The 10,169-nt window shown below is 44.4% G+C and overlaps 1 protein-coding gene across 1 annotated transcript; it reads right to left on the bottom strand.

Annotated features, from left to right (window-relative positions):
- Nucleotides 1-361: 361 nt before the first annotated feature.
- HEY1 (hes related family bHLH transcription factor with YRPW motif 1) lies at nucleotides 362-9,413 on the bottom strand. Its single transcript, XM_060775523.2, has 5 exons — nucleotides 9,066-9,413; nucleotides 6,995-7,070; nucleotides 6,823-6,906; nucleotides 5,567-5,648; nucleotides 362-2,606 (listed from the first exon to the last, which is right to left on the bottom strand). The coding sequence occupies exons 1-5, from the start codon at nucleotides 9,368-9,370 to the stop codon at nucleotides 2,023-2,025; spliced, it is 1,131 nt and encodes a 376-aa protein (XP_060631506.2). The 5' UTR covers nucleotides 9,371-9,413; the 3' UTR covers nucleotides 362-2,022.
- Between the last annotated feature and the right edge of the window lie 756 nt (nucleotides 9,414-10,169).

Raw genomic sequence — 10,169 nt, 5'->3', positions numbered from 1 at the left:
TGCAAAATAAAAGTGTGTGAATAGTACATATCAAAGAATGATTTTCAAATGCAGAAATGGATGATCATATTATTTTTAAAGGGAATCTTAATTTTGCTGTTCTCATCCTTTTATTAGAAGCAAAATACAAAACAGATCAAAACCAATCAGGTGGAAACATCTGTACAGTACCTATTTCAAAAACAAGCCATATATATATATATATATGTCTTGTTTTTGAGATATATATATATATAAGAACCCATTCCAAATTGAGGTATTGCCTTTGCATTTGGTGGATTACTCCAAGATAAAGTCCTAAATATTAAAAAATAATTATGTAAAGGGGCATCACATTTGAGGAAAAACGGCACATTATAGAGCGATTCACAATCCTTTATTTTTGGTTACAAAAAGTTTATATCCAATTGAGCCCACCTCTGGTAGGGCAGAATCTCTCTCCAATCTTGTGTGATCCCGATCCATTCAAGATAATTCAGAAACCATTTGAAGCATAATGGCAGGGAAACGAGGGAGCAGGAGAGATGAGGAAATCTGCTTAGGAATCCAACAGTTGTGCGTTTTTGTCCTTTCCTGAAGAGTACGAACTCGCAGCCTTCAGAATATGCGTTTTAAATGTACCAAGAAAGCTGGAGGAAAAGAAGTTGACTTCCCCCACCCATACTGCTCCCTATATAATTCAACCACTTCCATCCTTACATACTTGTGAATAAGATTTCATTTCCATGTTCAATCAAGAAGTGGCAGAAGACAGATACTTGATCGGTACATTCAAAAGTAAAGATGTAGAAAACTTGGGAGACAAACCGAATAAGACATGGAATCAATTATACCAAACTCAGATTGGATACAACCCCTGTTGCCTGGACTGAAACCTGGTAGCCCTTACTCACACTATATCCTAAAATTAAAACTAAATGTAGTACAGGACAATAAGGAGGAAACAGGTTGAAACAAAATTAAGTTTAATATAGTTTCTATTGAAACCAATGCGGAAGTTAATGAAGATCAACTGACCTCCCATTGATACATATATGGGGGTTATGTTAATTTATGTTATAGTCCTTTACACAATTACCTAGGGCCCTTCCACACAGCCATATAAGCCAGAATATCAAGGCAGATAATCCACAATATCTGCTTTGAATTGAGTTATCTGAGTCCACACTGCCATATAATCCAGTTCAATGTGGATTTTATACAGTTGTGTGGAAGGGGCCTTAGATATACGTCAACTGAACACAACAGGACTTAATTCAGAGTAGACATAGGACTGTATTGCTAAGCTTGCATGCAGCCCAATATGTCAAAATCTGGAGTGGACACAGTCCCAGAATTAGGACACTAATTGTCACCTTTCTGTGACCATTGCAGAAGTATCCCTCCCCGTGGCAGAGAACATCAATTTGGCACAGGAAACAGATCTGTCCCCATTACAGAAGAGAGAAGGAAGCAAAACCAAGAGTAACCACTGCACTGGTCACAGAAAGGATCTAGATTTCCTCTTCTTGTATAAAGCAGGTCCAGCTGATTTGTCAACGCTTTTGCTCTAAAACACAAAACTAAAAAAACATTTAAAAAAAGGTTTTCCTCCGTGAAAAACAACTCGGAATCACAAGAAGACAAAAACAGAAAAAATTGTTAAGGCTCCATTGCTCTTTTCCTTTTTAAAAAAAGAGTCTACTATTATTATGTTTTTAAAAGCCAGGATTCCCGATAAATAGGATCACTCGAGAAAAATACCACTAACATAACAAAACAGTCACCACAACTCTATTTGAAAAAAAAGTAATTGTCTATTGTGATGTAAAGATCTCAATAAACCTCTGGAATTTGTTTTTAAAATATGCTAAAACAAACAGTGAAAATGCGCTTTCGCTCTGTCTCGTTTTCTGTACAAACTCTGTTAAAAGTGAAAGATTGGTACCTTTTACATCAAAGGGTTAAGAGAGTTCAAAACAGAAGTTGGAAACCCTCCAGCTCAGCTGGATATTTACATGAATGCACACCCACTCCACCCTGCTAGAAGGCACCAATCTCAGTCCCCCAAGGTCTGTAGGGTTTGCCAAGGCTGGCTGGCTGCACTGACGTCGATGGACTGAGAGCATTAGGAGACAGGAGATGGAAGGAGCTGAAAGAAAAAGGAAATGCAGACAAAGAAGCCATGGAAGATAGCAAAGGAGGAGAGAGTTTGGTAGCAGAAGTGACCATGGGAAGCACCGGCCCAATGCTGCCATTAGGGGGCGCTCTCAGCGAAGGCGACTCAGCATGTGGAGCAGAGCTTCTGGTGGGGTGGTGGCCTTCTGGAGAAGAGGCAGATCCATTTGTGGCCGTATGCCCGTTCTGAGGCAGGAGCAACGAGTGGGAGATGTGGGGGTGATGTCCAAAGGCACTGCCCCATGGGATCTGTCCAAGCGCTGGGTGTGTGTTGCTTGCTGCTTCCCGCTGGGAGGCATAATTATTCAAGTGAGACACAAGGCGGACGCGGAGAGGATCAGCAGTGTCCAGGCCCTCAATTATGCTCAGATAGCGGGCTACTTCAGCCAAGCACTCTCGAAAACCTAGACTCCGGTAGTCCATAGCAAGAGCATGAGCATCAAAATAGCCTAGGAGAAAAAGAACAAGAGAAGGGTGCTGTCAAGATGGGTACTTAATTCCTATCGTTATCTCTTGACCATCTTCCTCTGTTGGGTAGCTATAACTCTCCCCATCTGACGAGTCAACAGTGAGAATCATCTGTTTGGATCTTTTGAGATCCAAAGTCATTCAGAGGAATTGCCAGGGAGGGCATAACAAGGGTGAACAGGGTCAAAGAAGGTTGTATCATATTTATTTATTTATTTATTTATTTATTTATTTATTTAGTACATTTCTATACTGCCCCTCTCAGCCTTCCGGCATCTCGAGGCGGTTTACAAGGCAAGAATTCAATGCCGTCAAAGACACAATTACAATATATAATTAAAAAAACATCAGCAATGATAAAATCAAACATTATAATGAAACATACTTCAATCGATAATCATTAAAACAATGTCCAGTTCTGTCATATAGTTATTCCATTATTGCATCCATTACTCCATATTTTCAAATGCCCGCTCAAATAGTCATGTCTTAAGATTCTTCTGGAATGACAGGAGTGAGGAAGCTGATCTAATCTCCCTAGGAAGGGCATTCCATAGCCGAGGGGCCACCACTGAGAAGGCCCTGTCTCTCGTCCCCACCAACCGTACTTGTGATGATGGAGGGACCGAGAGCAGGGCCTCTCCAGATGATCTTAAAGTCCTTGCAGCTCTTGTGCTCTCTTTCTCTCTCTTTCAACTCTATGATTTTAAGTGTTCCAATTTCTACCCAGAAACTGCACCCAAATCCAACAAAGGAAGCAAATCAATGAACTTCCCCCCATTTATACCATTTGGTTTTTACAGAAGGTAACAGCGCTCCATGAAGTCATGCTAGCCACATGACCTTGGAGGTGTCTACGGACAACGCTGGCTCTTTGGCTTAGAAATGGAGATGGACACCAACTCCCAGAGTCGGACACTTAATGTCAGAGGGAAACCTTTACCATTACCTACATAATAGCAAGTCAGTTCATATTAGACCACCTTGAACGAAGTCAGATCACAATTTCAGTTGGACCAACTCTTAGACAGTGGAGTGTAGACTGCAACATTATTTGGGAACAGAGCACCTGAAATCCCCAGGCATCATGACCATTAGTTGTAGGTTCTGGTAGCTGTCGTCCAACAGGTCTTGTTCCCCTCTCCCAGCCGCCCTGCTCTGAAATTTGGCAAGAACTTTCTAAACTATCAGGCTTCTACAAGTCTTTCTCAGCCTTGACAGTCTATTAAGTGAATATATTGGGGATGGCACTGTTCTGTATGCAAAGAATGATTTTTTCCATAACAACACATCTATACTCTCTCTCTCTCTCTCTCTCTCTCTCTCTTAGGAAGAGGGCTTACAAAAGGCCCCTATCCCACAGTTGAATAAAATCCCACAATATCTGCTTTGAACTGGAATATATGGCAGTGTGGACTCAGATAACCCAGTTCAATGCAGATATTGTGGGATCTTCTGCCTTGATATTCTGGGTTATATGGCTGTGTGGAAGGGCCCTGGGTGTTGGTAGATCCTCCAGGAGATTTTGTGGCCAATCTCAAATGGAAGTTGACCATAGAATTGTGCCTGAAGACCTAAGTATTTACTCAGTTTTAAAAAAAGTTTTCTTGTATTTGTGGGTTTTCTTCTTTCAAAGAAGTCTTTTACCCTATCACCCATGACAGTGGAGGGCTTAATGTTGTTCTTTCACCATGAAGTACCAGTAACAACAGGTCACACATAGCAATTCTTGTTTTCATTTCTCTTCACTGACCAATAGTGAGCATTCTAGTTAACAATGACTGCTATCTCCAATGTCTGAGAAGTAGTGAATCTATAATGGTTTCCCATCCTATCTTTAATGGAATTGTAAACAGCTTTCATGGTTTCCTCCTTTCTGTTGGAATTGTCCACATGTCAGACTACACAGAGAAGCCACTGAAATCCACAAGCACTGTGGCTTTCAAAATCAGAACAGTAAATAAAGAACAACACTCAGAAAACAAGGGAATTCCACACAAGAATCTATCAGGGTCAGCTAACACCTCCCAATAAAGGATCCCCAGGCAGCAGGCAGGCAGGCCTTGAAGCTGCAAGGCCATTACATGCTAATCAAGGTGGCCAATTGCAACATTCACATTTGCCTCAAACAGACAAGAGTTCTTTCTCCCACCTTGGACATTCCACAGATATATTAACCCCACTTGCCTAGATTCCAACAGACCTCTCAACCTCTGAGGATACCTGCATATGTGTTGGGAAAACATCAGGAGATAATGCTTCTGCAACATGGCCATACAGCCTGGAAAACTCACAGTAACCCTTTAATGGAATTATCCAAGGTGGTGAACATTAGCTCCAAAATAGATTTAGCTCTTCTGAAGTTGAAATGGAAAGTGAACATGGACTCACTGTCCCAATGGCATGGGGGCCACCTGTTGCTACATACTGCATGTCCACTGGGCATGTGCCACTCTCTGTTACATTTTACTGATCACCCTTTAGGAAGTGGGCACATGCCCGTGTCTGTTGCTACCTCCTCCTTCTGCAAGATAAGGTAAAGGTAAAGGTTTTCCCCTGGGATTAAGTCCAGTTGTGTCCAACTCTGGGGTGTGGTGCTCACCTCCTTTTCTAAGCCGAAGAGACGACTGTCTGTAGACACCTCCAAGGTCATGAGGCCAGCATGACTGCATGGAGCACCATTACCTTCCCACCGGAGCGGTACCTATTGATCTACTCACATTTGCATGCTTTCAAACTGCTAGGTTGGCAGAAGCTGAGGCTGAGAGCAGGAGCTCACGCCACTCCCTGGATTCGAACCTGCGACCTTTTGATCAACAAGCTCAGCAGCTCAGCACTTTAACCCACTGCGCTATTATAAAAATCCACTTTCCAAAAACAAAAAAAAAGCCAAAAGAGTCAACATGCAGAACTAAGTGTCATACCAAATAGGAAACATTACCTTTCCCGCCTGCTGTGTGTAACATTTTTAGATGATCCACAGTCATTTGCAAGATTTCAGCCTTCTCCAGTTTAGCTGACCCCTAAGAATGGAGAGATGAACATGAGTGCAGAAACAGCCAAAAAGAAAAACTGGGAAGGGAGGGAGGTAACCCAGTATAGGTAGTCCCCAAGTTACAAACAAGATAAGTTCTGTAGGCCTGTTCTTAAGTTGAATTTGTTTTTAAGTCAGAACATGTATATTTCTTACATGTACCAGACAAAAAACTATATACCATATATCCTCGAGTATAAGCCAAGTTTTTAGCCCTTTTTAAGACTGAAAAAGCCCCCTTTAGCTTATACTCGAGTCAAAGTTGTTTATTATTTTACTTTGTTGTTGTTGTTATTCATTTATTATTTTACACTATTATTATTACATTTACTATTTTTCTCTATTTATTATTGTTATTATTACATGCATTATTTTACTCTATTATTATTATTGCATTTCCATTATTTTACTGTATTTATTATTATTATTACATTTATTATGTTACTCTGTTACTACTGTTATTATTACAATTCCATTATTCCATTATTTTACTCTCTTTGTTATTATTGGAAGGATACGTAAGCACATTTACATTGAAGAAGTTTAGAATAATAGTTTAATCAGAGTTGGACAGTCATATCTTAAATTACAGTTTTACGCAAATATTCAAAAACATTTAACCTACTGCTGCCTCAATTAATGTAATTTTATGGGTATTTTTATTTTGAAATTAACCAGGATCAGCTGCTATATTTCCCACCATTGGCTTATATTTGAGTCAATACATTTTCCAAGTGTTTTGTCGTACAATTAGGTGCCTTGGTTTATATTCGGGTTGGCTTATACTCGAGTATATACGGTATATTAGCTCTGCATAGCACAGAGAAGACTTAACACCCCCCGTGGTGTTTGTTTTGCTGCCTACTCAGAAGATTTCCACTGCAACTCCCACCATTTTTCCCCTGTGAAAATTGGATTTTGGAAAATTTGGTTGTTGGGATTTATAGTTCACCTACAATCAAAGAGCATTCTGAACCCCACCAAAGATAGAACTGAGCCAAACTTCCCACACAGAACCCCCATGACCAACAGAAAATACTGTGTTTTCTAATGGTCTTTGGTGACCCTTCTGACACCTCCCTTGCAACCCTCCCCCCAGGGTCCCGACCCCCAGGTTGAAAAATGCTGATCTACTTCCTTTAACCCACCTAGAAAAAAATTACCTGCTTTTCAAAGGCACTCGGCACTAGCCTCCTCAGCTCAGACAAGCTGTTGTTTATTCGATCCCTGCGCCGCTTCTCAATAATCTAGAAGGAAAAGAAGATGTTTGACTTCCCTCCCAAGGAAAACATTTTCCAAAGAGGAAAGGTTCAGCAGAACAGAACTATGACTTACTCCTCGGCGCCTTTTCCTAGCCAGGATCTGAGAAGTGGTGGTCGGAGACATCGAACCGGGAGCTGAGCTCAAGTTCCTGAAATTGGCAAAAAAGGGGGAGGAAAGGGTCAATGCAGAACCTAACAGAAGAGGCAGAAAAGGAAAAGTGAAGAGAGGGGGCCCAGGAAGACAGTTCCCTCTTGTCTCCTGTGTTATGCTAATAATATATTACAATATAATATAATACATTGTATATACATATAATATTTATAATATTATAATCTAATACAATATAATGCTACTACTAATAATATGATATTATAATTATATATTTTATATTATATGTAATATTACTAATATTACAGTACAATATCATAATATATAATACTAATAATGTAATATACTGTATGTGTGTGTGTGCATGTGTATCTTGTAAGCCACTCTGAGTCCCCTTCGGGGTGAGAAGGGCAGCATATAAATGTTGTAAATAAATAAATAAAAGATGTCTATGGAAGAGGGGCAAGGAAATATTGAGAGTGGGTTGCTCTCGGGCCATATGGCCACGTTCCAGAAGCATTCTCTCCTGACATTTCTCCTGCATCATCAGAGGTTGCAAGAGTCTTCTGTTGTCAGATGGAGGCAGGATCACAAATGCAACATAGGGAACAGCTCCTCAAATGCTTTATTCATTGGCCAGGAAACAGCATCATTTTCCCCACTGGCATCTATATTTACTACCTCTGGAAGGTCATAAAATTCTGCATCTTAAGACTATAACTCAAGCATGGGTCAATTTTGGCCCTGCAGGTGTTTTGGACTCCAACTCCCACCATTCCTAACAGCCTCAGGCCCCTTCCTGAGGCTGGGGCTGTTAGGAATGGTGGGAGTTGGAGTCCAAAACACCTGGAATGGTGGGTGTTGGGGTCCAAAACAACTGGAATGGTAGGAGTTGGAGTCCAAAACAGCTGGAATGGTGGGAATTGGAATCCAAAACACCTGGAGTGTTGGCAGTTGGAGTCCAAAACACCTGGAGTGGTGAGAGTTGGAGTCCAAAACACCTAGAATGGTGGGAGTTTGAGTTCAAAACACCTTGAATGGTGGGAGTTGGACTCCAAAACACCTTGAATGGTGGGAGTTGGGGTCCAAAACACCTGGAATGGTGGGTGTTGGGGTCCAAAACAACTGGAATGGTGGGAGTTGGAGTCCAAAACAGCTGGAATGGTGGGATTTGGAGTCCAAAACACCTGGAGTGTTGGCAGTTGGAGTCCAAAACACCTTGAATGGTGGGACTTGGACTCCAAAACACCTTGAATGGTGGGAGTTGGGGTCCAAAACACCTTGAATGGTGGGAGTTGGAGTCCAAAATACCTAGAATGGTGGGAGTTTGAGTTCAAAACACCTTGAATGGTGGGAGTTGGAGTCCAAAACACCTTGAATGGTGGGAGTTGGGGTCCAAAACACCTGGAATGGTGGGTGTTGGGGTCCAAAACACCTTGAATGGTGGGAGTTGGAGTCCAAAACAGCTGGAATGGTGGGATTTGGAGTCCAAAACACCTGGAGTGTTGGCAGTTGGAGTCCAAAACACCTTGAATGGTGGGACTTGGACTCCAAAACACCTTGAATGGTGGGAGTTGGGGTCCAAAACACCTTGAATGGTGGGAGTTGGAGTCCAAAATACCTAGAATGGTGGGAGTTTGAGTTCAAAACACCTTGAATGGTGGGAGTTGGAGTCCAAAACACCTTGAATGGTGGGAGTTGGAGTCCAAAACACCTTGACTGTTGGGAGTTGGAGTCCAAAACACCTTGAATGGTGGGAGTTGGATCCAAAACACCTTGACTGTTGGGAGTTGGGGTCCAAAACACCTGGAATGGTGGGAGTTGGAGTCCAAAACACCTGGAATGGTGGGATTTGGAGTCCAAAACACCAGGAATGGTGGGCGTTGGGAATCCAAAACACCTGGAAGGCTCAAGTTGGCCCATGCCTGAGACTAACTGTTTTGGACTCCAACTGCAATGCCTGTATTTGTAAATACCCACGTGAGGAGAGTCTACTGCATTTCCCACGCGGGGAATTTCGGGTTTCGGGGCTCACCCATTCTCGTCAGCGCTCTCCTTCTCCACCTCGATGGGCTCGTCGAGCTCCTCGCTGTCGGACGAGCTGTAATCCGGGTGGGTCCGCTTCATGCTCACGGGTCTCGGGGCCACGATCCGGAGCAACACGGGGAAGCCGCTGGGAGTGGCCGGGACGCGGGTGGGGAGCGGGTGTGTGCCGAGGCCCCTGCTCTTCCTCTTGCCTCTCGCCTCGGGCGCCCACTCGCCGTCGCTTCTTACCCGGAGGAGGAGCGGGCGAAGAGGCGCGCCAGGCGCTCCCGTCCACGGAGGACTCCGCATAGCCATTTGCAGTCCCGAGCTCCGTGGTTGGCTAAGCCCCCTCCGCCGAGGACCAATCGCCGCCCGAACCGAGGAAAAGGGGAGGAGTCTTTCAGCCCCCGCCGCCCCCGATTGGCTCCGACGCGCCTGGGGGAGGCCTCCTGAACGTTCGAAGCGGTGGGGCCGCTCTCCCACGGCGCCTCGGCTGGGCGAAGGGCCAAGTGAGGAGCAGGGAGCGGCGCACGCGTGGCCCGGCGGCCGTGGGAAAGTCGCTCTGTGCCCGGCCGGCGGCCAAGGAGGGAAGGAGGCGGCGGCGCTGCTGCGCGGGGTGTGCGGGAGCGGCGTCCGCCGCGTGTGAACCTCCCCTGGGCGCCGAGCGGAGCGGGGAAAGGCGGCTCTGGGCTGGTCTCGACGGCCGCACAAAGAGCCGCGGCTCCGGATTGCGGCGGGGAGACAAAGGAAGGAGCCCCTGGCGCCTTCAGCTCTCTCCCTGATGCATCCAGATAAGGAGCACCTTTGTTAAACCCTTGTGCCGGCAGGACTGCTGACCGAAAGGTCGGCGGTTCGAATCCGGGGACGGTGGTGAGCTCCCGTCTGTCAGCTCCAGCTCCCCATGCGGGGACATGAGAGAAGGCTCCCCCAAGCATGGTAAAACATCTGGGTGTCCTCTAGGCAACATCCTTGCAGACATGAGAGAAGCCTCCCACAGCAAAACATCCAGGTCATAGGTTGGAATCCGAGGAAAGTACATGAGCTCCCTCTGTCAGCTCCAGCTCCCCATGTGGGGACATGAGAGAAGCCTCCCACAAGGATGATAAAACATCAA

The sequence above is a fragment of the Anolis sagrei genome, chromosome 4 (assembly GCF_037176765.1).
Source record: "Anolis sagrei isolate rAnoSag1 chromosome 4, rAnoSag1.mat, whole genome shotgun sequence".
In the NCBI taxonomy this organism is placed as follows: domain Eukaryota; kingdom Metazoa; phylum Chordata; class Lepidosauria; order Squamata; family Dactyloidae; genus Anolis; species Anolis sagrei.
The sequence above is the reverse complement of the archived record's forward strand: the minus strand, read 5'-3'. Positions and strand labels throughout refer to the sequence as shown.

Coding starts and splice junctions, on each gene's coding strand:
- HEY1 (XM_060775523.2), bottom strand. CDS start 9,370: ATGGCTATGCGGAGTCCTCCGTGGACGGGAGCGCCTGGCGCGCCTCTT. Junction 6,907..6,994: donor CTAGGAAAAGGCGCCGAGGA/GTAAGTCATAGT, acceptor TTTTCCTTCTAG/ATTATTGAGAAGCGGCGCAG. Junction 2,607..5,566: donor ACACACAGCAGGCGGGAAAG/GTAATGTTTCCT, acceptor TTTTTCTCCTAG/GCTATTTTGATGCTCATGCT.